Raw genomic sequence first — 26346 nt, 5'->3', positions numbered from 1 at the left:
ACAAGTAAATTCAGTGTTAAAAGCCTTGAATATCAATACGAATTATATAGGGGAAAAAGCCATTTAAGCCAAAACTTATTTAAAATACAAATATAGTCTTGGATCACCCAAAATTTCCACTAAAGTAATTATAATATATTTAATAAAAAAGAAATCATAAATACATATTAATTATATTTGGAAAAAATGCAATTAATATAAAAATATAAATATTTACTCTTGATACAAGTATAATAATTAGTAGAAATATACACAAATGATATCAATGAACGTATTATTGTGAATTATAAGTATTTAATTGTTATTTAAAAAATATTATATCTTAATATTTGCTTTTTTATGTTTAATATATTAAAAATTAATTAATGTCAAATTATAAATATTTCAAAAAAATGATTTATTTTTAAAAAATTTTGAAATTTTTTATTTTATATTTATTTTTTATTTATATTTATATTTTGTATTATCATTTATTAAAAATATTATTATAATAATATAGTATATTATATTTTAAAACTATTTTTATATTAAATACTTACTATTGTTTTATTTAGATAAAGCAATAAATTATAATCTTTGTATTAATTAAAAAAGGAATTTAATTATTTAAAAGTTGCTGAGAAGAACTCTAACTAAACTTATAAATAAATGAAGTTAGATCTCATTAAACATACTTTGCTCAAGGAAGCCCGTACTATTCTTTGTTTAATAACCATCATTTAAGTGTCTTAATTATAATTTCAATGTAAAGAAACAAACTTAGCCTAAATTAGAGAGATATTTATATGGCCATGGTAATTATGCGCATTCCGTGGCATTGTTTGCTCAGAGGATAAGACACTTGCGTGTCTTTTGTCACGTACGCACAGGCCATATCAATATTTGGTTAATATTCTAAGATATGCGACAGCTGCAACTAGAGCTGGGCCTGGTCCTAGGCCTATCGCCAGGTAAAAGGTCACTGAGCTGCCATTACCTGGGCCGAACCCTGGGCCATTCCCTGCCCAGCTGATATCGTGGAAAAAATATGTGAGTAAAAACCCGTTTGACCCTGGCAAAGTAAGTGAGTGACTGACAAGCGGCAAGTGCTGCAATTGCCAAGAATCCAAGTGAAATAACCGGACGGCGGCTAAAGCGGAACGTGACTTGTTGCTGCTCTGGCCCCGGCCTGGCCAACAATCACCGAAAAAGGTATATTAAAGGTAACAACGGTAGAACGGCAGCAGCAGCAAACTGCAGCCAACTGGGCTCTAATGCAACTGTTAACTGTTAGCTGGAGACTGTGAGAGGTTGCCACAGAACAAACTCCAGTTTGCCAGCTCACTCGACTCGCCTTCGAATTGCCAATGCCGCCGACGTCCTTCAATTCAAAACTCGTACTCCCATAACACAGCTATGCCCTGAGCACAGAAGCAACAACAACTGAAACAAAACTGAAAAACACCTTTAAGCACTGCGAGCTGCCAGCTAAACCGAATGTTAACAGAAAAAAATAAGTACAAAACAATTTTCGCGTCGAAGGTTAGCGGCAAAGTCGACGCCAAAATAAAAAAAGATACAACAACAAAAAAAAACAAGTAAGAACGTTGCAGTCGGGCGTTACCGACTGCGGAATACTCATTCACATCCCATCAACAATTTAGTAGTTAAGTTTCGCTCTAATACTGTAGAATATACAGGTTTATCCGATTTGCCACGCCCCAACTGGGCGTAGACACCTCATTTTTGGTCAGTTTTTAGAAAGAGATAACGGCACCCTAACTGCAAAGTTTGAATGCTTACCCTCAAAAAATGTGAAAATTACAGGGTATTTTTCGATATGCCACGCCCCTAAAGAGGCGTAAAAATTATTTTCGGGGAATCGATAGAGGAGGCTACCAGTAACTCAACTATCCAAATTTGAAGCTTCTAGCTATTATACTTTAGGAGATATAAACTTTTGCGGTTTGCCACACCCCCTGTGGGCGGACATATATCCGACAAAACTTTTTGGTCTTGGGTGATCAGTCCGAGTATATATACAAAATTTAAGGTCTCTGCCATCAATAGTGTCCAAAATATAGGAGAATTTAAAAAATCACTATATCTTCAGGTCCGATTTGCCACGCCCCCAATGGGCGTAGACTTATAATTTATCTCCAGACTTTATAGAATCATACCATTAGCTGACGTGCAAAATTTCAGCATTCTAGGCTAACAACTTTAGGAGATACAGTTTTATCCGATTTGCCACGCCCCCAATAGGCGTAGATATATCCGCCATAGCTCGTGATCTTGGGTGGTCAACGCGGACCTACATACCAAATTTCAGCTTTCTAGCTCTTCAACAAACATGATTTCTGGTACATCGGAAAATGCATTTTCCGATTTGCCACGCCCCTAGTGGGCGGATCGGGAAAATTTTAACACTTTATAAATCGGAGATATACACGAGTATGTGTTCCAAATTTCAAGTCTCTAGCTTCAATAGCGCCGAAATAGATTGCGTTCATACGGACAGACGGACAGACGGACAGACGGACGGACGGACAGACGGACGGACAGCAAGACGGACATTGCACAAAACCAATATACTGATTCACTTTCGTGAATGAGTATAAAAAAACCAAAACTTCATTGCTGTCTGTGCAGCGAGGCATGAGGCTAAAAAGTAATATTTATAATTATTATCTTTACTTCTCTTTAATGCCCGCAGATAAAGCTGATTAAGTCTTGCGTTTAGCTAACCGGTAGTCTTTTTCTCTCTAGCAGCAAATTTGGCCAAAAGCAACCAGTTAACACGTCATTTTGATTGACGCAAATTTGTGTCTGATAAATATCGATCATATTAAGTACTGCTGCATACATGTATTAAATTTAAATATTTATTAAATAACTAGATAATTTTTATATTTTTATAATTTTTCATATTTTGCATAAAGTTTTTTAATGCATAGCTAACATAACTAAGCTAAGGACCGCTATTAAAACTCCCAGTTTAACAACGACAAGAATTTATTACATAATGTATTTTATAATGTCTATTTTTTTTTTAATTATAATCATTTTTTAATAGTTATTAGTCAGCTAAGCTAAGTTGTTTAAGAAGTGCGCGCATTTGAGCACATATGTATATATGTTCTTATACATACATATGTACGTGGTTTTCTTTAATTCTATTATATTTTATATCTAGTAATATATTTTTGACTAACTTGTTCATAATTTGTAGTTGAAATTTGTTGTTACGGCTAAACTCAAGGTAAATAAATTAAAACGGATGAGCAAAAAAAAAAAAAATAAATAAATAAATAAAGAAAAATATTTTGTAGCTTGCCATAACTAGGCCTCTTTTTTTATATGCTAAAAAATTTATTAATAATTTTATTTATAAATTTTGCAAAATGCTATTAAAAGGGAGAGCAGTTCATAGAGCTAATATTATTATATTTAGTTTGCTTATATTATTACTACACTAAATTTCATCAAATATTTTTTTTTACTATTTATTTCTTTCTTCTTAGTTGTCATTTAACAAAATATATTTTTTTTATATTTTATTTATTTATTTATTTATAAATTTATTTTATTAATATTAAATATATTTTATTTTATAATATTTTTAAATATACATTTTTGTATCGCTTTTAAAAAAATACATATTTTTTTAATATTTAAATTATTCCTTCAGTTTGTAATATTTTATTAGTAGTATTTTTAAATATTACAAATATAATAATTATCAAATAACTTTTTTCTAATTTGAACTTGAATAAATCGCAGTGGTTAAGTAAAAAACGCTAGAAAAACGCGCAGTTTCAGCTGCACTGCTTGCTAAACTGTAGTTGGCTGTTAAGCAACAGCTACGTCACCAGCTCATGAACCAGTTTTATATTATCTTGTAAGTTGTAAAAATTACATTTGTAAGCAAAATATTTACGAAAAATAAATTTTTAAATATATCTTTGTTGTTTGTTTTTGCTCATATATAAATTTGGTTTACATACATTTTTAAAGAATTTAGAGGCTTAACTCTTTTCAGCTAATATAATATAGCAACATCTCATATTGATTACTGATATAAAAACAAAGTAAGCACGCACAACATATGTTTCTCACTGTCTGTTCACAGACGAAGTCGAAACCGAAATTTATTTCCATCAATTTCATCTGTTGTTACAGCTGCTTCTTGATGGATGTTAAATGGATTTTCGCACGTAAGCATAAGATCTTTTAAGACTGCGTTTTGGCAAATATCTTGGCTAATTTAATTAAAGCGTACAATTAAAGGCATTTAATTCCTTTTACTTAAATGCATTAGACGATGACGTCAATTAAATTAGATTCTGCAATAAATACACTAATGGAAAATTGCTGCCCACACCGAGAGCAGAGCTGTGGCTGTGACTGTGGCTGTGGGTGTGGGCGTGGCTGTGGGTGGGCATCACGGAACGGAAGCACTGCCCGGCGGCTTATTTGGCGGCAACACCTGAAACCAGAGAGCCACACCCAAGACTCCGCCCCCCTCCCTTGACCAATGTTTGGCACCCTGCGGCGCCTACTTACATGCTGTTAATTTATGCTAAACGCATCGCGTCTTTGCATTTAATTGTGAAATTAAATTGGTTGCGATTGATGTGGAAACGATGCGAGACGGAGCAGGGGAGGGGAAAAGGTAGAGGCATTGTGGTTAAATCCTTAAATAACCCTTTTGGGATATAGCTTAAGAGATTTGACTAAGATTGGTATTAGAAACGGAATCAATTGACATCAATCTAATTTTGAGAAGCTTGGCAATGGCTACATCTGGAAAAAGTAAAATAAATTTTATAAATATACATATATACTTTAGTCATTCAGTAATCAATTGTTTTTAATCTGATTGTGATACTGCCGTTCAGACACAACCTTGGACAAATGATTCCAATCCATCAATCTTAACTCTCGCATCAATCTCTATCTCTTATCGCCTATCAGATTTCGTCTGGGCCGTTTATTAGGCAGCGCATTTCTATGGCAATATGGCAATTTTCAAGATGCCTTTGCATAAACAATAATTAAATGTGACCAAATTTAATTTCAGCCACATGGCCGAAATGCAATGTGACAGTTTGGGCGGGGCTGCAAATACAACAACAAATACACATGCAAATGCCTGCATAATTATGCGTTCCCAGTGCCTGTGCCTACGTCTGTGTAAGTGCTTGTTATACATATCTATATCGAAGTGAGTGTGTGTGTGTGTGGCGTTCCTGATAATGTGCAGTTTAATTACAGAGCTCTACATGCACACAGACAACAATAATAACAAGCTGGGAATGCCAATTGCTAAATGACGAACTGGAAATGCCCTAGTGATCCCATGAAATATGTGTAAGTCATTAATAATTAGACTTTAATAATACAAAGTATAGATCAAGAAATAATAAAGCAGAATATAAATCAAACTTAGATTTTAAATAAAATATATGATAATTATTTATTTATTATTTTATTTTATTTAGTAATAAAATCACTGATTTACTTTTAAGCATTTTTTATATGTTTATTAATTTATTAAATATATTTATTCATTAATTAAAGTTTATCTATTAAATCCAATCATTTAATTTTTGTAACTTTAATGCATATTAATTTATTTCATTTATACTTATTTAATCCTACCTTATCTTAAGTCAACCAACTTACATTTTTTTTAAAATATAATAATAGCAGAAAATATAAAAATATAAAATAATATATATGCATATGTGTATATATTTCAGACTTTAATATAAATAAATAAAATATATCAGATATAATATCAGCCTTTCTTTGGCTGGTTTCTATCTCTTATTCATTATATTTTGCTCATGACAAATTCCATCTCATAGCCAATTGGCTCCTTCTATCAAACCTATTAGGCCTTATAATAGGCAGCTCGACATCTTTGCATAAATTCAAATTAGTTTGCGACATTGTTTCGCCCTTCTCAGGGTTCGTCCCTGAGTATTTCCCCTGCCAGATTCGCATCACTTTTAATTTTAAATGTGAGACAATGTGCCTTTTGGTCCTGTCAGGTGCACAACTGTATCTACATCTGATTGTCCCTGATTGTGCACGAGTGTGTGTGTGTGTGTGTGTGTGTGTGTGCTTATGTGTGCCTGTGTTTGGGTGTTTATTTGTCTGCGCTGTTTATTGGCATCCATTAGATAATGGAATTTATGTCAAACATTTGCTGGACTTCCCACTCGCTGACAAAGTCATCCTGCCTTTGTCACGAACATGAGCAAATTATCTGGCTTATGCCTAAGACTAACCATATTTAATATTTTATACATACATATATGCAATAGCGAGTCTGATATGGCTGTGCAACTGTCATTCAATTCATTTTGCATATCAATGCAGTCTAAGAGCTGGGATGCACAAAAAAATAAATAAAATGTGAACAGGACTGTGTATTTACACTAATTAACACAGAAAAGTTGCTGCGCACAAATAAACATGAATAATTGTAATTAATGTGCTTTTGTGTGGATTGCACGATATCATATCATAGATACCAGAGCGAGTGGGTGTGTGTGTGTGTGTGTATTCATAAATTCGTAATACTATATATATATTTATATATATATATTTTTATATTTCCTCTCAGTCAACATTCAACGTCCACTTGTTTCAATTCAATATCAAATAAAAAGGCAAGCCGTCTGCTACGTTTTCCATTGTAAATCAAGAGCATTTCCATTTTTTTTCCGCATGTTTATTAAAAAATGTGCAAATATAAATGGCATATACTTCATTTATTAATTAATTTGACAGAAATAAAAAAATTGCATTGAAAATCCTTGCAAATCCTTTAATGAGACACAACTATTTTTTTTATTAATTTATTTTTTTTTTATAAAAATAAAATAAACTTCCATTGCATATTTTATTTCACTGTTTTTTCCAGCTTGAACTTTGACTTAAATATGCATATTAATTAATATAATTATAGATTCTAAAGTCAAAGATTATAAAGTGTAACCATCTTATTAGCAACAGTTAGCAACTTTTACAGTTGGCTATAACTGACTAAGCAATACGTTGTTTGAAGTCCAATTAATAATAATTACAATAACAAACACCAAAAACAAATATTTAATTAAGATTATTGCTGAAACTGTGAGCCGAATGTTAAAATGAAAAAAGAACAAAATTTTTAAAGTAAATGAAAAGTTTTAGAATGTTGCAGTCGGGCACTATCGACCGCTTAATACTCGTTCACGGTACAAAAATAAATGAATCCTTGTTCTTAAATGTGAGAGTGTGTTCTGTAATATTTTTACTGCCAAATTGCATTGTTCGGGGTCTAAGACTAAAACACAGCTCTGCTTAAGTAATTTATATATTAATTTATGATATTGCTTTATTTTTATTTAGTTTATCTATCCTATTTTATCATATTTTAACAAAGCTACTAAGCTTTAAATAATAGAGTTTTTGTTCTGACTAATTTAATATGTATGCAAATCTATAAAATCTGAATCCTTTATCAGACGAGGCTACCTGAACACCAAGTCGCACATTCCACAAAACCAATATACTCTTTTCTTTTCACGTTGTGAACAAGTATAACAATTTTTAATTAAAATAACATCTATTCACACACTTGGCAAGCTACCCTTGTGCTCCATTATTATTTCTTTATATTTATTAGAGTTCTCCCGCAAGTACATCAAATATATATCGCCAGTTTCCAGTTTCTAGTAGATTGACAATTAAGAGTCTGGTATAAAAAGACGATTGACCTGAGCAAATACATGAGAAAAGGAATGCGCAAAAACAACACCTGTCTGTCAAATTTTAGATCAAAGTGCGATAGTGCTTTAATATTTTTAATTTAGAACGACTAGAAATTACCCTTACTTGGGTAAATTATCATTATGATTATCAGATTATCATTAATGATATACATAATTATTAAAAGCCCCTCATATTATACCATATCTATACAGATTATCACATTCCAATTGCTGTGCAAATAAAAATTTTGTGACACGTTCGCAAAATAATGAAATGTATATTAAATTCAATATTTGAAAATAATTAGCAAACTTGCTGAGTGCTGTAAATCACCCAACTGATGCCCTCCATAGCTCTCTGGGTGTTTCCGATCAACGATCGATGTTTGCGCATCTAGTGGACCGTTTGTCAATTTTGCTCGCATGGGCTAGAATTTGTATGCGTGGGACGTGATCGCTCATCAAATTTATAATTTCGCAATAACAATATTGAACTTATTTATTTGCCAAGTGAGTGGAGCTCAATCTAAGCACTTTGTTGTTTATCCTCAATGCAAATTAATGGCAATATACCCTGTATAATCGAAATAATAAGAGAAGTATGTTATATGAAACAGAAGTAACTGAAGTACTTGAGGTATTTCGAATTGATTCTATAAAAAAAAATTGATTTCAGCTCAATCATTATTCGCAGCTGGCAACTCCTGTCTTATTCAGTTCATTTACATTCCAGGGTATCTCTGCAGGCAAGCCCGCCCTTCGCAATGTCATTTTAGCATTTGTTTACATCTGTCAGAATACCAAACAAATGATCAGCGAGCAATCAAGACGGGGTACTTAAGCATTGACAACCGAGTAAAAAGAGTCACATCTGCTTCGGATCCAGACGTTGACTAATCGATCGATTTGTATATATACATATACCTGAAACCTTGCTCGCAACTCTATGATCTGTGATCTGTGATCTGTTCATTACTGCATTTTTTGTTGCCAACAAATTTACAACCATATTTACGATATATAATAGAGTTTTTGTCAAGAAGCTGTGACTGTGACTTATTTAAAATCCGAAATGCAATGCCAATTTTAGACAGTTGCATCTAAGATCTCGGAGCGGTATGTTGGTCCCGGTTTCGATGTGGCTGCTACTCTTGGGTGTAGTGCTGGCCTATCTCGTATATTCGATTTGCTACCAGGCGCGCATCAATCGACTGACCAGCAGCTGGCCGGCCCCGCCCTCGTTGCCCATCCTCGGACATTTGCACATCTTTGCGAGAATCATTGGGCCGCGTCCCTTTAAGCGCGCCGCGGAGCTGATCAACTGCCATCTGCAGGATCACCGGGGCAAGCTGTGGCTGGGCAACAAGCTTTACATATTCGACTGCAATCCCAAGGATATTCATGCACTCTGCACCGCCAAGCAGCTGCTGCAGAAGACCTCGGACTATCGCGTCTTCGAGAATTGGCTGTGCGAGGGCGTCTTCACCTGCGCTGTGGACAAATGGATGCATCGCCGGAAGATGGTTGCGCCGACCTTCAACTACAGCATGATTAAGCAGTTTGTGCAGGTCTTCGAGCGACAGGCGCGCATCCTGCTGCAGAGGCTGGCCACACTGGCCGACACCGATCAGCCCGTGGATTTCTTTCAGCTCGTCAGCTGCTACACGCTGGACACCATCTGCGAAACGGCGCTGGGCACCACAGTCAACTCGCAGTCGGGCGAGAAGTCGGAGTACTTGGATGCAGTCAGAGAGTGAGTAGGCTATATAGAAGAGATCACATGGACATCAGTCACTTCAGTTGCTTCGCTTTACAGGATCTTTCACGTATTTGACACCAGGCTGAAGAGTCTGCTCTATCGCTACCCACTCATCTATTACTTCACGCCGCTCGCAGCACGCGAGAGGCAACTTCTGAAGATCCTCCACGGCTTCACGAAGGGCATTATCAGAAAGCGTTTGGCTCAGCTCGCTTCGGATCTGGCCAATGGCAATAGCGAAGCCACGTCCGACGCCGAGTCCAGTGAGCAGAAAACACGCAGCTTGCTGGATAACTTGCTGCTGGCCCGAGACGCAGACGGCCAGCCGCTGAAGGAGAGGGACATACGCGAGGAGGTGGACACCATTATCTTTGGTGGCTTCGACTTGGTCGCAGCCATGCTCAAGTTCTTCATGTACAACATGACGCTGCATGTGGAGTATCAGCAGCAGTGCCGCGAGGAGATCTGGCGGGTGTGTGGGCGAGATGCAGCCACACCCATAACGATGGAGCAGATGCGAGAATTGGTCTATCTGGGCATGTGCATCAAGGAGACGCTGCGCATGTATCCCTCGGCGCCCATCACAGCGCGCCGAGCCACAGCCAATTGCACAATTAGTGAGCGAATTCTACTGCAATATCTAGATTAGCTTGGCTATACTTCAACCTCTTTCAGATAACTTCTTCATACCCAAGGGCAGCGATGTGATCATCTCGCCGATGTATATGGGCCGCTGCGAGGAATTCTTTCCCGAGCCGCTGGTCTTCAGGCCGCAGCGCTGGGCCCGCGATGCCCAGCCCAAGATCGAACCCTCCACCTACATACCCTTCATGACGGGTCCGCGCTGCTGCCTGGGCCAGCGCTATGCCATAGTCCTGCTGAAGCTGGTGCTGGCTCACCTCCTCAGGAGTTTCTATTTCGAGCCCTTGGGCGAGCGGCAGGAGAAGGCGCGCCTCATCTTCGTCATGACACTGCATACCAAAGATCCCTACTACTGCAAGATACGAGCTGTTAAGTGAACTGTGAAAGGATTTCTTTATGCAATATTTTCAAGAGATTGCAATTGCGATTGCCCAGCTACCAGAGCTGGTAACAGCTCAACAGCTCTTGAGGCTCAGACCGGAATACATCTGCGTTAGCCATTGAACCTTTTGTTAAGCCCTTATCAATTCGTTTCGCCTGGCTCCATTCAAAATTTCTGTATTGCATACTTCGCGGCGCACAAATTACGCATCACATTTCCGTTTTTAATGACGGCGGCGACGAGGTTGTATAAAAAAAAAATAAATAAATAAAAGAAACTGGCAATAATTGTAAGAGTGATGAGTTACAGAACGAAAATTGCATGCTCTTGCTGAGAATAATCATTTTGTATATGTTTAATATTTAAAGGTAGTTTTAGATAACAAAAAAAGTCTCTTAGATCATTTTTTTTACATTTTCCCTTATCAATATGAGGTTCCTCGTATATACTCATTATATGCATTAAAAACAAGGGTGACGGGCTTTTGCTCGTAAGTTTCCATGTAATTCATTCAAGTTAATGAAACATCTAAAATTGTACGAAAATAGCAGTTACATAAAATAAAATAAAAATAAAAATATTATAATAAAACAAATAAAATATTTTGAAATGAAATGTATGATTTATAAACTATGAAATGTAAATTATAATATATAAAATTTTTTCATATTTTTTAATTTAAAAAAATATATAAAATATTAAATATTGTTTAAAATATAATATGAGAAATAAAATATATAATATGATATGAGAAATAAAATATATACAGAATATAATATAAATAAATAAGGTAGGCGAAGTATTTTGTCTTGTAAAAGATCTTTCAAATCCAAAATATTATATTGCGCTTTACATAATACATAATATAAATAATAAAAAAAAAAAACAATATGATTTTTATATACTACATATACTGCACTTTAAAATAATCAGTGAAAAAATAGTATTTTTCTCTTATAACTTCCCACTTTTATTTTCCAATGACATCTATATACACCATATAAAATATATATAATTAATTTACAAATATATATGTATATATTAGATCCCATATACAGTCCCCAATAGCTTGCAAATTCCATCACACACTCACAATACCCTCAAAACACTCTACAATAAAACTCTGTACAATTTGTAGAATTTCTGGGTTTTTTTTTATATTCGAGCGACGCGCGTTCGTCTAGAAAATAATTCGCTTTTTTTTCTGTGCCCCGATTTTTATTGTGCGCGCACTGCGGAAAATCAACAAACATTTCCTGGCAATGCTGCGTGTAATAAATAAAAATACATAAAGCAGCCAGCCCGTCGCCCAAACACGAGCCAACAAAACCCACTGCCACATATCCTGCCGTCATATTCCGGTGCAAATTATGGCCGTTGCCTGCTTATTATTACGACTCTACGACTCGACGACGAGGCGACGGCATCGCATATCCTAGCCGAGCGCATAAAATGCAATTTATTTAAATAAAAATCAAGTTTAATTTGCAGTGTCGTAAATTTGCGTTCTTCCGCATTGAATTTCACGCTTTTGTTAACAAGCGCATAAAAGTTTTCGCTTCTGCCAACTGATAGCCCGGAATGTCAAGGGGTAAGCGTGTAACGGACGGCGGCGGGGGCTGTGTGTGACCTGTGTGCTAACAGAGGGGGGTTAACAGAGAGCACTGAACTTGCCAGCAAGACGAGCGACAATTGATGCGTTGCCGAAAGAGTTCAAGACTCTAAACGAAATATGAATTCGCTTGCATAAAAATTGATTACAGTCGGTGCATAGTAAAAATAGATAAGGAATGTTAAGGCAAGGCAATCGAGCGTGTTCTATAAATGCATAAACCGAATGCTGTTGATTAGTTCTAAACAACAAATGAATAAGACTAATGCGTAAAATCTGAGCAGGCTGCTTGAATAGATAACATTCTAACATGTCCTGGCTGAGCAGCGCTTCTCCAACTACAATGAAGACTACAAATGCATCAAGACATCAATAGCAGCCAATGAGCTGAGCTTTTACCCAAGTCAATTGTCAGTCAGTTGGAGAAAATTACTTGCTAGCGTTAGATTATATTGAATTATTAGGATATCTGTCAATTTGCAGTTAAGAAATAAATAAAATTAGTCTATTTCTACTGCTTACTCTCTCAAAAGATTCCAGTGTTTACAATTAAAGTTTGGATTTTTAAATTGTGTGTTTTTTTTTTTTTTTTAATTTTAATAATTAAATTAGCAAGACTAATGTCTATTTTGTACCACTTTCTTGGATATGTCTTGATCATCGGATATGGCAGAATTCATCTAAATCGTTTAAAGATTTCACATAAATTATATACAAAATAATACTATTACTACTTCACATTTTGGATACCTTAAACCATTATTCCTGCCATCAGTAAATCTTCTAGTCAAACACTTCTGAATGCCTAGAACTGGGTCTATCGAATTGAGAGATTATTTTGGATGTGAGCTCTGATTTTCAAAAGCAATCAGAGACTTTTCAATATAATTTTAAATTTAATTTTTTTAATTATTATTCATATTTATATATTTATTTCTACATATATATCTTTTTCTATATTGCAAATATTTGAGACGATAATTTTAAATTATTTATATATTATTAATTAATTGTGTATTATATATTTTATTTATTATTATTTTACTATATAAATAATTTGTATAAGATTTAACTATTTATATAAAATTTATAATATTATTATTTTTACATTATACTATACTATACTTACTATTCATATATAATTTATAATAATTCAATTTAATTTATATTTTATACTAACTATAGACAAATATATAAGCAGCAAATAATTTCTATAGCTCAAACTGCTACGAAATTCCTTTCAAGGTAATGCCACATTTTATTTGTCTACCATCTTGAGGGAGGCTTTAGATGCTCCACAGATTGTAACTGAATCTGAATTGCTTTAAGGAAATTGTAACACGTGATTCAATTTCATTGATCGATTTTAATCGATTGTTTCAATTGGTTTTTCGTCAATTTTACTTTTAGATTTGCCCTTGTTTATTTTTTATTTTTTATTGTATTATCTTCAGGGCCACTTTATGTATTGTTGTTTGGCAATTCAATTCTCGATTTTTATGGGTTTTTAATGTGCAAACGCAGCTACTCCTTTTAATGCCACTCGGCAGCAACCCCTTTGCGCCGTGGCACTTGTAATTCGACTCCTAAATGTATGCTATGATTTTTATGTGTTTTTACAGCTAGTTTATGGCCTCGCATTGTTATTGGCAAAAGTTTGCCATATGGGCTCTGTAGCTCGCTATTAAATGCCATCAAATCGCAAGGCCCCGCAGCGCTTTAAGTTTAATCGGCAGGCGCTAATTAGCATATGAGCCGAGGTAATCGAACGCTGGCAGCCGGCCGCAACTTACGTAAATCCTTATCGCAAACATTACCCATTACCCATTGCCCATTACCCATTAGCCATTAGCCATTAGCCATGGCACAATATTGACACAATCGACTTTAGGCTGACGCACAGCACACAATTTGACCACAAATGAGGCTTAGCCTTAAGGCAATATCTCTGCTGCTTACTTCAAAGAGCCGCCCACGCCCCGCCTACAAATGCAACCGCAGCAATGCGTTGCATGTGTGGCAGTCCGCCCGGGCGCCACCGCACAACAATGACAACGACGATTCCGAGCCAAGCAGCCAACCGCAAAGACAAAAGCCTTTTTTGGCTGCATGTGCGTCTTAATCAAAAGTGTTTAAAATTTTGTAGAGCAGTTGGAGCATGGCCCACGGGCTTATGAAATTAACGGTCCAAACCATAAATTCATGTTGATGTACAGCTGCTGGACATAAAACTGGGAAAGTGGAAAATGTGGAAAATGTTGAAAATGTGGAAAAACGACAGCAACAACAATAAAACATTTGGCAGGCTCGATTTGATGTCATTTTAATGAGCAGGCCCCGTGAAGATTTGCCACTTTAGATAAATAAAAATATGACAGATGCAAAGATAAAGAGAAGAGGAGAGAGAGGGAGAGAGTGAGGAGGAGCAGAGTGCTCAACAGAGTACTCATCATAATTAAAAGGGCTGACCCGCTGCCGCCTTAGCCGGCAATAAAACTGAAGGATTCATATGGATAATTAAGTTATGGCGGGTGCCAAAAAGCGCCCCGCCCTTAAGGGCGAAGGGTTAGGCCTTGCGCATAAAATGTCCAAAGATCGTAAAATATGAAGCAGGCTTTTAGCCGGAGCGACTTAATTTGAAAGCCAGCCATAAAAGTGCAGCTGCGCCATAAACATTTATGCATAATTTGTATAAATAAATAAATGTATTTTTTATGATTTTTTAATTGACAAGTGCATTAAAAGAAGCCAAGTTTACGAAATGAATTAAAAACTTAAATTCTTAAATTCTCACTTACCTTTCAGCTGCTGTCAAACAATGAAATCTAAATGCAAAACAGCAGCGGGCGCGCCTTTTGGCAAATGCAATTAAGTCCGCAGTCTGAAGTCTGCAAGTAAAATGTAAGCAAGGAAAAGTAAGCAAAAAATTAGCAAATATCGGGGCAAAAGGGTTACGCGACGGCCAAATTACAAACTGTTGCTAAAAATGTCAACTTAAACTCTTTATGCACAGCAATTTTGGCCAACAAGCAGAGACAGGAGACGGCAGACGCAGAGCAGACGCCAGCTGTCTTGTCCAGGGACTAGTCGGAGGGCGTGGCTAATTACAGTGCACAGCAAATAACAGAAAAGAGAGAAGAAAAGAAAACGAAGATAGAGAAAAAAACAAAATTAATATAAACAAATGCAAGTAAAGATATTCCCCAAAGCTAGCTGAAGCTGCAAACGCCATGGGGAGAGGGAGAGAGACAGAGAGAGAGGGAGAGAGAGAGAGGACGCAGGAGCTGCAGTTAAGACGTTAAACAGACACAAAATGCCAAACACGTTTCTGGCTGAAAATAAAAATACAAATTAAAAAAATGTAAAAAAATAATACAGAATTAATTAAAACAAACAAAAATTGTATTTTATCAGAATGCATTGTGCATTGCAACTGGGAATCAAAGTTGTCAGCTCAGCAGCTACTCAATGCCAAAAACCACAAAACAATAATAACACAACTGAGCAGAAAGCAAACAATTGCAACTGCAACTGCCACTCCCACTGCCACTTCCACTGTCACGCCCACTGCAACAGCAACAGTTTCCCGTTGCGTTTGTTGTGGCTTTTGGCATAAAGTTTTTGTTCAACATTTCAGCCGCTGTTGCTGCTGTTGTTGTTGTTGTTGTTGTTGTTGTTGTTGTTGCCGCCACTTGAATGAAACAAGCAAAAGTTAAATTCAAAACTTTTGCCTACTCAACAATGTAGCTGGTGCAGATATCCTATCTGGCCACAGCATACATATGTGTGCGTGTGCTGCCACAAAAGTTTGCCACACTTGCAACACTGTTGCACGCCATTGAATGACCGAAATGGCCAAAAGTCGAGGCTAAACTTTACGTTGAATGCGTTTGTTGTAAATTAATGGGGTTTGCAGTTTGGTTTTTGGGGAGCCCCTCTATTTTGCATTTATGACATTGTCGAGAAGCTAGATCGATAGATCCCAAAGAGGAAGTTGTGTTTCTAGCGGATATTAGAATAAGCTCAGTGCAAAAGTAACAAGTGGATGCAACTGGATGCAGGTAGATGCTAGTTCTAGTTTATGAATAGTATAATCAAAGTAAACTAGAGTCGTTTATAACTGAGTTTGCTGGAGTACCCCCTTACATTGGCATGCTACACAGTAATATCATTTAAAAATATTATATTCACGTATTTTCAAATATCATATAGTCTGATCACACTGTGTTGTAAGTAAAATATTACAATTAAAATAAGAAATAAGAATTAACATTATACAAATATTATAAAAACAAATTAGAAGAAATATTTCAAAAGTTGCAGGCAGTCATTTAGACTAGTAATATCAATAATATATAATAATGTAAAAACAACTATTTTCAATCTTCTATGATACTTAAATTTTTGCATGCCCTGAACTCAATAATGGATATTTTTGAATTGACTAGATTTTTCTTGTTTTCGTATGTGCACATGTTTGACTAAAACAAAATAAAAATGAAAAATATAATTTATATTACATTACTATTAATATTAGTATGATCTCTTTAATGTAAATTATTCTTTACAATTTCCCTAAGTCAAAATGTTATTATTATTATTATTATTATTATTATTTATTTTTTTTTTTTTTTGGGGTAATTTATTTATTTATTTATTATTATTATTGTTTTTTCTTTTTTTGTGTTTACAGGTTGGTTCAACCTGTAAATACAAAAAATAAATAAATAAATAAATAAAAAACAAAAACAAAACAAAAAAAATAATAATAATAAAATATACATATTTACTAAATATAAAAAATTAACAACAAAAAATAATAATAATTCTTTTGATATAAATACTAATAATAACAACAATACTAAAAATATAATTCTTAGCGAAATATACAAAGGAAATAAAGCTCAATAAATATATATATATATATTTACTAGATATAAAAAATAAACCAAAAGATAATAATTCTATTAATATAAATATTAATATTAACAACTATAATAATTATAAAAATAAATAATTCTTAACTAAATATTCAAGGGAAATAAAGCTCAATAAAAGCATTTAAATAAAATAAATAAATAAATATTTATGCTTCTCCCTTCAGTATGTGTGAGTTAAGGCAAGTTAGCTAGATTGCTAGATTTCCACTTCCACTGCGAGCAGTTTCCCCTTTAATAATTACCCCGATAGTTGCAGCCCTTATCAATTACAAAACTCCCCGCCCGCAAAAGGGTTGCTAAATGTGCTTAAAAGCCACAAATTGGATTACTCTAGCAACAATTAGAGCCAAAGAGTGGCTAAAAGGTTTGACTTGAGTACGCGTCTGATAAATCAGCAACTGCTTCAACAATCAAAGTGCAAATGGGGAATATTTTTTAATGCATTAAAGCCAAGTGTTTCGGTTGGTAAGCCTATTAGACGGGACACAAATGACGAGTCTAGATGAAGAGAAATAGAAGAAGAGTTGCACTTTTAATTACTGGGATACAGAATCCATTAAAAATTGAAAATGCCAAAATGCCTTTATAAGGTGCTTTGCCCAGCTGCCCCAATGGACAAGGAAACTCAAGTGGCAAGGCTGTCATGGAGCTGCACAATGGGGAGAGAAAAAAAATAAAGATACAAATGCACAAATACTGAGACACTGTCTGTGTCCGTCTGTCCATCTGTCCGTCTGTCTGTCTGTCCGTCTGTCTGTCTGTCCGCCTGTCTGTCTGTCAGCTCTGAGGCGCAACTAATGAGCGGCAAGCGTGGAAGTGGGCAAATCTGGTAACTTAAGTCCGATGCCATGGCCGAGCACCTTGCTCGGAGCGACTACGTCTCAAGTCAAGTCAACCGGGTCCGGCAGCAGCAACACTTATTTTAATGAGAAATTCTAATTTCACCAATAATACAAAAGACCCTCCACTGCGGCAGCCAGATATTTGTGCAACTGCTCTGTGATTGCTTTTCGCCACTCGGCCGTGACGAAAACAAAGCATCGCCCCAGTTCCAGCCCAGCTCGCAGAAAAAAGGAAAAATACACAAAAATTCTTAGTATTTGCTGGGCTGCAATTAGATGAGACGGTGCTGAGGTGCTTCGACGGGTTGGCCATAAGCATTGGCGAGGGTAAGTCTCGGCAAATATAAACAGAGTCTCTTTCGACTTGCCTCGACTCTTGCTCTGATTTTTGGAGCATTTGCAAATTTATGCAAAACTCAATCAAAATTACAGGAAATTAATATGCAAACGTCACATGTGCAGGACATCAAATGCTCGTATTTACCAAACGTCGGCAGTTTAATTAAACTAAATTCCCTGGAGCGGAGACAGTACGACAACACGTCCACCGAGCATAATAAAACATTTGACAACTTGTCAATTGATCAATGAACAACAACAACAACACGAAACTGTGCGAAAAATCTCAAGAAAATCAACCTGAAGCATCCTCAGAGCATGCAAAACAAATAAATGACTGAATGCAAATGAAGGAGCTGAACACATAAAATTACTTAAATTTGTAATAGCCATGAATGTTTTCTTACAATTGGCTGTCAGAAATCAGAGACGTCTTCGACCAGCTAGCAAAAAACTGGGCGAAACTCTGGAATAAAGTTGTCATTTAAATGCTGTACTCTATGAATAAATCCACGCACACACAAACACATGCATACATATATATACATATATACAATATAGTCGATACAATGCATGGCCAAACAATGCTAGGAATTTCTTGTATTAAAATCGAAATAGCCTGAGCAACCCCTCAGACGTGCTGAATCTCTCTCTCTCTCTCTCTATCTCTCTCTCCCTCTTTCTCTATGTTGGCTGCTGAATATTTGGCTAGGCTGCTGCCCTTACAGCTGTCAACATGTTTAATTGAAACTGACACTCAGTGTCATTTTATGGCCATTGCCATGCGTTACCTTAACTGTAACTGTAACTCGAGTCTTGGGCCGAGTCTTGGCTTGATTATTGCACCACATTCCTATCGACTTGGCCAGCAATTGGGTTGGGGTTGGAGCTGGAGTTGAAGTAGTAGTTGGAGCTCGGTGGGTAGGGCAGAGTTGTATATTAGTTAAATTTATGGTTGACAATGTTGCACATGTGTGTGTGTGTGAGTGTGTGTATTATATATGTGTGTGTATAGGTATGTGTGCTTTGACTGAGGCTTATTTGATTTGCAAGGCACTTGCTAATAGATGAACGTGCGCTGTATAAGTGTAATACATGTAGTGCATAGCTGAACTATGAGGGCAACTTCGACTTCTTTATAAATGTTTTTGCTCTTATATTATATTTATCGACTTCTGCATATTTTCTATATTTTTATAATAGTTTATATTTATATTTTCTTCTTGTTTTTCGACTTCTTTTTATATATTTTTTATCTCATATATTTATAAATTTTTATATTCTTTTTTTTCCACATTATTATAATGTTCTTTGTAATTTTATATATTATATTTATATATATTTTATATATTATGATCATTATTTTTATTTTTAGTATATTTTATTATTATTTTATCGACATATTTTATTTAGTTTTTCTTATAATATATTTACAAATATTCATATACTTTATATCTTCTTATTATTATTTATATTTAGTTTTTCTTATTTTATATTTTTTAAGCCCTGATAAACGTTTTTTTTTTTTAATATTCTATTTTATACTTTAAAGATTGTTATTACTCTTTATTATTTATATTTTTCAACTCTTTTATTTTATTTTTTAAGTTTGTAATTTTTATGGTGCTCATTCATTCATTACAATTAATATCTGTGTTTTTATTCCCTCTTTTACAACTTCCCTTAATTTAATTTAAAATCTTTGGCTCACATATGAATTTGTATATAAAATAGCTTGTTGGGGAATTCTAGTTCTCTCTATTAATTGCATTGTTGATATAACCGACAAAAACTCCATTAACACACAATGAAGCAAACCTAGACTTACATCCTTACATTCTCTAATTCAATGTTCTACATACAAACATTTACAAATGCATTTTCATAAATAGAATGCCAATGCTATCTAGAATATTTATGTCTTAACACATATAAATTATTTTAAAAATATTTAATATACAACTACCTTTTTATTAATTTATTACCATTATTCCGCACACATCTTACCTTATACTTTACTTATTTATTTTTGATTTTTGTACTTTTCAAAGGGAACTGCTTACACTGTATTTGCTTTGCTCGGTCGAATGGGCTCAAGTGCCGAATACTTGGACTGTGGGAAGTATTTTACAACAATTTTGGTTTTTTGTAATTTTGAGGGTGGTTGTCGCGCACTTGATGTCATTTTAACGCCACCGATTTATATTATTTGCCCAAGATATCAGCGTAATTCCTTTGACAAATCAATTGGCAAATGCCACTCGATGGCATGCCACAGAAGGCTAAGAGCTCTCTCCTCGAACACCCGATTGCCGATGACACCTCGGCTGCAAGTGCTGTTTGCCCAACTCATTGAGTCTCAATAGGTTCTGTCGGAGTGTTAAACTTGACACTTGTTGGCGCAACAGATCAAAAGCGACCAAACATAAAATGTATGCGTATGTATATATATTTTCAAGAAATGCAATCAGCTTTAAATAAACATATTAAGAATTTCATTCTATGCAAATTAGACGTGAGCTGAAGTCCCAAGGGAGCGCATATGACACAGATATTGCTTATGCTAAACACGCAGAAAAAGGGTAAGAAATATAGGAAATTACTTGTAGAGGTAGCTAAAGAAGACTTCTGGCAACATATGGTCTCTCTTAAAAAAGGGAAATTTGATAGCTTAGCAGGCTGTCTTTGAGCTCAGATCTGCTATCAATCTAGTAAGTCAAGTTCTCTCAAACCTATTTGCCTTATTCACATTTTGATTTTACTTTCATTTTGTTTTTCTGTTTTTACTTTCCAAATCTCATATAACAGGAATCACAGTTGGCAACTCGTCTGCTGCCTGAATTAGATTTCAATATTAAAATAATTTGATTTTAAGCTAACTACATAAAGAATGGATCAAAATATGCCTGATACGTTTACGGCATGGCGGGCGCTCGTGCTCTGGCAGAATTGGCGCAGGACGGCGCTGTTCTTTATATTCACGTTGACTCTGCTGCTGGACATGGCCACCAATCCGGTGATTAGCGTGGTAAGCGTTGCTGGTGCCATAACCATATCGATATGCATTGCCTATTGCTGCTACGTGTGGGGCATGCGGAAGCTGCGCAAGAGCGGCAATGCGGAGCATCCGTTGAAGCGCTATCTCGACATGGATGTCACCATCTCAAGGAAGACCGCCGAGCAGCTGGCTCATCTCTTGGTCTCCAAACTGAATCCGATACTCTTGCGTTTGCGATCGCTGTTCCTAGTGGAGGATATGCTCGATTCGCTGAAGATGCTATTAATTTTCTGCTGCCTCAATATTGTGGGCGACTTTATCAAGGGAATGACTTTACTTGTAGTGGGTAAGTGCATGAACATGGCCTCAGTTGACGTTCTCTCTAACTCGAATCTTTCATCTTGCTTCCAGCTTTCATCCTACTCTTCACCTTGCCCAAACTATACGTGTGGAAGAAGAAGACCATCCACAAGAAGCTCGAGCAATTGCAAATGTTGAAGGCCCAGCTGCTGTCTTCAAACCCTAAGATGACCACAGTTCCCACTGTTGCAGTGGATCCTCAAGTGCTCGACCCGGATATGAAGAAGATGAACTATGTAGATAACGACATGGAAATCGACACTGAGCAGTACGATATCTATGAGCAGACTAGCACGCCGGACTGTTCGTCGGACTACAACTGGCAGGAGAAGAACATGCCCAGCGAGGGGATTCTGCAATCTAAACAGCTCTAATTATTTTAAATTAATTTTTAAACATTTGTTTACTTGAGGCTCTCTGTAAACTTAGAGACGAACGAAATAAACTTAAATTCTACGTGAAAGCCTCAACATGGCCTTTTCTCAGTTGATTGCCAAATACTGTACTTATAGAATATGAAATATATGTATATATGTATATAGATAGAGATGGACATAGAGATATAGAGAGAATATAAGACATATAACATAAAATATAAAGTATAAAATATAAATTATAAAATGTAACAAATAAACTATAAAATATAAAATACAAAATATAAAATATAAAATATAAAATGTAAAATAAAAAATATAAAATATAAAATATAAAATATAAAATATAAAATATAAAATATAAAATAAAAAATATAAAATATAAAATATAAAATATAAAATATAAAATATAAAATATAAAATATAAAATATAAAAATATAAAATATAAAATATAAAATATAAAATATAAAATTTAAAATATAAAATATAAAATAAAAAATATAAAATATAAGACATAAAACAGAAAATAAAAATAAATTGCTGAGTTTTCTTATTAAATTATTTTGTATTAAAAACCTAAACCAACTGCACTTTACAGACTCAGCTATGTCCTTCAGAGTTATCAAAAAATATCTCTAACTGCCGTCCAATCATAATTAATAGTAAAATCCAAAAAGACATTTTCCAGCCATAAATTCTGCATTGTTGCCCACAAATGTCAAAAACCTTTTCACACATTTTGAGTTATCACGCCGAGCAGAGCAGAGCAGAGCCGAGCAGAGCTGTCGCCCCTGCTCCAGGCCGTAGCTGCCGGCGTTGACACTATGAATAACATTTATAGGGAAATATATTTGCTACACATTCCCAAAAAACTTTCAAGCTACTTTTATGCTGGCGACGATGCGTTTTTATGCGTCAAATTTGCCGGCTGGTCTCTCGCTCAGAATGTCGTAAATGTGCTCCGAAAAGCAAAAGGGTCGTCCCTTTATCGATGCAGTGCAGCACAAATTGTAAATCGTATGCAAAATGCCATTAAAACTATATATGTACATATACATATATATATTCGACTACCAAACCGCAGCGTCTATGGCTGCGTCTATAAAGCGGACGCCGTTAAAAAGCTGACGAGCTCTAGGTCCAAGAGAGGTAATTAGTTTTTTGGCCCATGTCTGTGGGCCACATAAAAGATGTCTCGTTACAGCCACGCCCAGCCCAGCCCCGCCCAGCCCCCTCTTGTAAGCCATTAAAACCCGCAGCCAGTCGAGCAATTCATCAATCAGTTAGCAGCGGCTTCGGCTCGGACTTGGCGCCATTCGCATTTCGTATCAAAATGGGAATTTGTTTAGTTTTTATTACCGCGCGTAAATGTCATAAAAATCTTGGTCTTCTTCTTCATTTTTATTTTTTTGTAAAATGCAGTCAGCGCATATATGTTTTTATGGTTTGGCGCTTTTAAGGTAATTGCATTAGATTTATTTGCGCACTTGATGATATTTTACATCGACAGAGTTTAGTTTGGGATTGGAAGGGTAAAGGCAATTGTGCACGGTACAGAGATGCAGAGCATTGACAACTATATGTCATGATATGACGTATATAGAAATGGTATATATAAATCACTTATGTAGAATCATAAAGGAGATGCATATATTTTATATTGAAATATTAAATTCACTATTCTGGGTGTTTCGCAGTCGAGCGTTTCTTGCTGAAATATGTATATAAATAAATGTTATATTTGTAATACTATATATATGATATATTTATATACTATATAAATGATATATTTATAATACTGCATATTTGTTTGGCATTACTCGAAAAGTGAAAGAGAGAAATAAAATTAAAGGGAGAAAGAGAAGCATACGTCATGATAAGAGCATATAAGTAGAGTAGAACTATAAGTAGACTCTAACTTCTAGCTCACATAATTTTAAGCGATTTAAGAGAACATTTCTTATAGATTTAATTGCCGATTTTAACTCTCAATGTAAATTTGATTTAGACTAAAAACATGAAGAGAATTCTTACTTCTTACTTCATAATTGCAATTCCCCATGCAATAATGGATAGAACCAGAGCGAGAAACGTATAGAAAGGAGAGAGAGGGAGAGTAAAAGAGTTCTTTCCTAATAAGAAACCCAGAGTAACTCCATTCCCAATCTGAATGACTTTGCAGTCGCAGGCATTAGCGTGGAAAATTACACATGCAAATCCCACATAATTATCAGGAGTAGCTCTTATGATACGACCACTTGCTCGCCGAGCTTAAATGCAAATAAGAAAATTGCGTTAATTTTTCATAGAGCGACGAGGCAAGTTGAGTTGAGTTGGGTTGAGTTGAGTTGAGTTTTCCTTCAGTGGCTCATTTATCAGCGTTGTCAGTGGAGTTCGCGTTGGCAGAATTTGAATATAATTTGAAAACGATGACAAAAGCTCTTTTCAGTCTAAGTAATTATGCACACATGTGTGAGTTGTGGGCGGTGGGTGGTGAGCAAGGGGAGGTGGTTGATGTTACATAGTGCAAGAGACGTAACGTAGATTAAAAAACATTAACACTTGCTTACAAATCAGTCAAGATAAATTGTGGCATCATTAGTCATTAGCTGTTTGTATATAGAAAAGGTCTGTTCCTAAATCCCCAACCCTGAAATGAGCCTCTCAAATGGTAATCATGTGTGCTTGCTGTTTGCTATAGCTGTCCAATTTTTCACCAGCGATGAGGGCTGAGGGGTTGCAAAGGCGGCATAAGACTACGACATTTTCCAGCCATAAGAGATACCAGGCATTCATATGCAAATTCTCTGTGGCTTCTTTTGTGAACTGAAAATTATTTATTGCAAGTCATTAGCTTTAGCTGGTGATGCACAAGTACAGCTTAGCTTAATAGATCTAGCATTTAGTTACACTCAATATCTGAGTCTATGTGTGTGTCCATTTTTGACGCCTTTGTAGATCAGAAAGCTAAACGTTTGCAATGCTTCAAATCAGAATCATTGAATTGATATGTAAATAAGATTGCTCGAGTTGGATAACTGCGAGTGGATTACACCAGAAATACCCTTCAAGATTATTTACAAAAAATCTCGATTTCATTTAAATCTATTTTCGGAGGAGTCGGTAAAGAAGAAGAAGAAGAAGAACTTATTGTCCGTGTGTACTTTGTGATATTGATATCATATAACTATTATGACTTATGAAATGTGCAAAAAGTCGTTAAAGTATTATACCGTGTTTAATAGATTACTTAAAAAACTTGTCGATTGTATTTATTGAAATATGGTCTGATATCGATTTCAATCGATTTCTTGACAAAGTTAAAGATATATCGAATATTTTTAATCAAAACTGAAAACTAGACAGGCTTACGAGTAAAATTTCATAGTTAGAGACTAGACGAAAAGAGTCCCTGATTGAGAAATCGTATACATAAGTACAAACAATTTAATTCTCATTTTAATGCAGCATAGGGTTTTACTTTTGTAATATATTCTGCTAATTTTTCTTATACCTCTTGAAATGTAAATTCGACTAAAATAATAAAAAAAAATACTTTAAACTTCTTTCCACTCATGTAAGCTCACATTAGATTAGAAACTCATAAAGCAAGCGAGAATAAGCCTTGGAAAATCCTTTAATGTGCCTAATTGAAACTGTCATCCATTAGACAGCGAATACCCAGAACAGATTTGCCAAACAGAAGATTTATGGTGTGCCAAAATACATTTGTGTTACAACGACTTTAGTTTTATTTGAATTCCGAGCGGACATGCGAGTCTCTGAGAGGATGTGCCCAAAGTTCATTAATTATGATTGGAGACAGTTGTACAATTAATAAAGGCAGTCCGCCGTCCGCAGTCCGCAGTCAGTAGCCAGAGAAAGCTCACTGCGGTCAATTGGGGTCCACTGAATGGGGGTTGACTATAGGCACGGTATATATATCCATCCGATAGTCAGGAAGTTCAGTTTTCGCTCGCTGTTTTTCTAGGATTGTGTTTGGTTTTGTTTGTGTTTTGCTTGGCGCTTTGCGATTATGATCGGACTTTGATTTATGGTCTTATGTGCAAATTTATTGCCTTTAATTGTGTGCACGTCGCTTACTTAAGCTGAGACTCACTCTCACTCTCACTCTCACTCTACTCCCGCGCTCACTCGCTCTCTCCTACTCAAACTCTTGCCAAAGTGGTGTTAGCTAATTGAAAAAAGCTGTGATAAGAAAATAATCGCTAGATTTAGTGAGCCAGCAACTAAATTTATACCCATGAGCAGTGGATAAACATATTGATATATGTAGTGTTAGGCAGCGAAATGTAACTGCTAACAGATTAATGTTAATAACAGTGAGG

General features: G+C 35.3%; 3 protein-coding genes and 1 long non-coding RNA gene across 4 annotated transcripts in view; 3 read left to right on the top strand and 1 right to left on the bottom strand.

Moving 5' to 3' along the window:
- The window catches only part of LOC6582920, a 52912-nt gene that overhangs the window by 20679 nt on the left and 5887 nt on the right, over positions 1-26346 (bottom strand). The window contains exon 2 of the transcript XR_006357556.1: positions 14942-15031. The gene's annotated coding sequence lies outside the window, so the exon portion shown is untranslated. The remainder of the gene's footprint in view (positions 1-14941; positions 15032-26346) is intronic.
- On the top strand, positions 4009-4842 carry LOC122757503. Its single transcript, XR_006357561.1, has 2 exons — positions 4009-4196; positions 4301-4842. It is a non-coding gene; the product is annotated as an uncharacterized LOC122757503 (long non-coding RNA).
- Positions 8648-11090, top strand: LOC6582918 (probable cytochrome P450 312a1). The gene is made up of 3 exons (XM_002008564.4): positions 8648-9501; positions 9565-10124; positions 10183-11090. Exons 1-3 carry the CDS (start codon positions 8867-8869, stop codon positions 10524-10526), a joined length of 1539 nt encoding a protein of 512 aa, XP_002008600.1. The 5' UTR covers positions 8648-8866; the 3' UTR covers positions 10527-11090.
- On the top strand, positions 20982-22085 carry LOC6582917 (reticulon-1-A). Its single transcript, XM_002008563.4, has 2 exons — positions 20982-21608; positions 21674-22085. Exons 1-2 carry the CDS (start codon positions 21155-21157, stop codon positions 21994-21996), a joined length of 777 nt encoding a protein of 258 aa, XP_002008599.1. The 5' UTR covers positions 20982-21154; the 3' UTR covers positions 21997-22085.

This window comes from Drosophila mojavensis, unplaced genomic scaffold, assembly GCF_018153725.1.
Source record: "Drosophila mojavensis isolate 15081-1352.22 unplaced genomic scaffold, ASM1815372v1 contig_74, whole genome shotgun sequence".
Classification (NCBI taxonomy): Eukaryota; Metazoa; Arthropoda; class Insecta; order Diptera; family Drosophilidae; genus Drosophila; species Drosophila mojavensis.
This window is presented reverse-complemented; position numbering and strand designations above follow the sequence as displayed.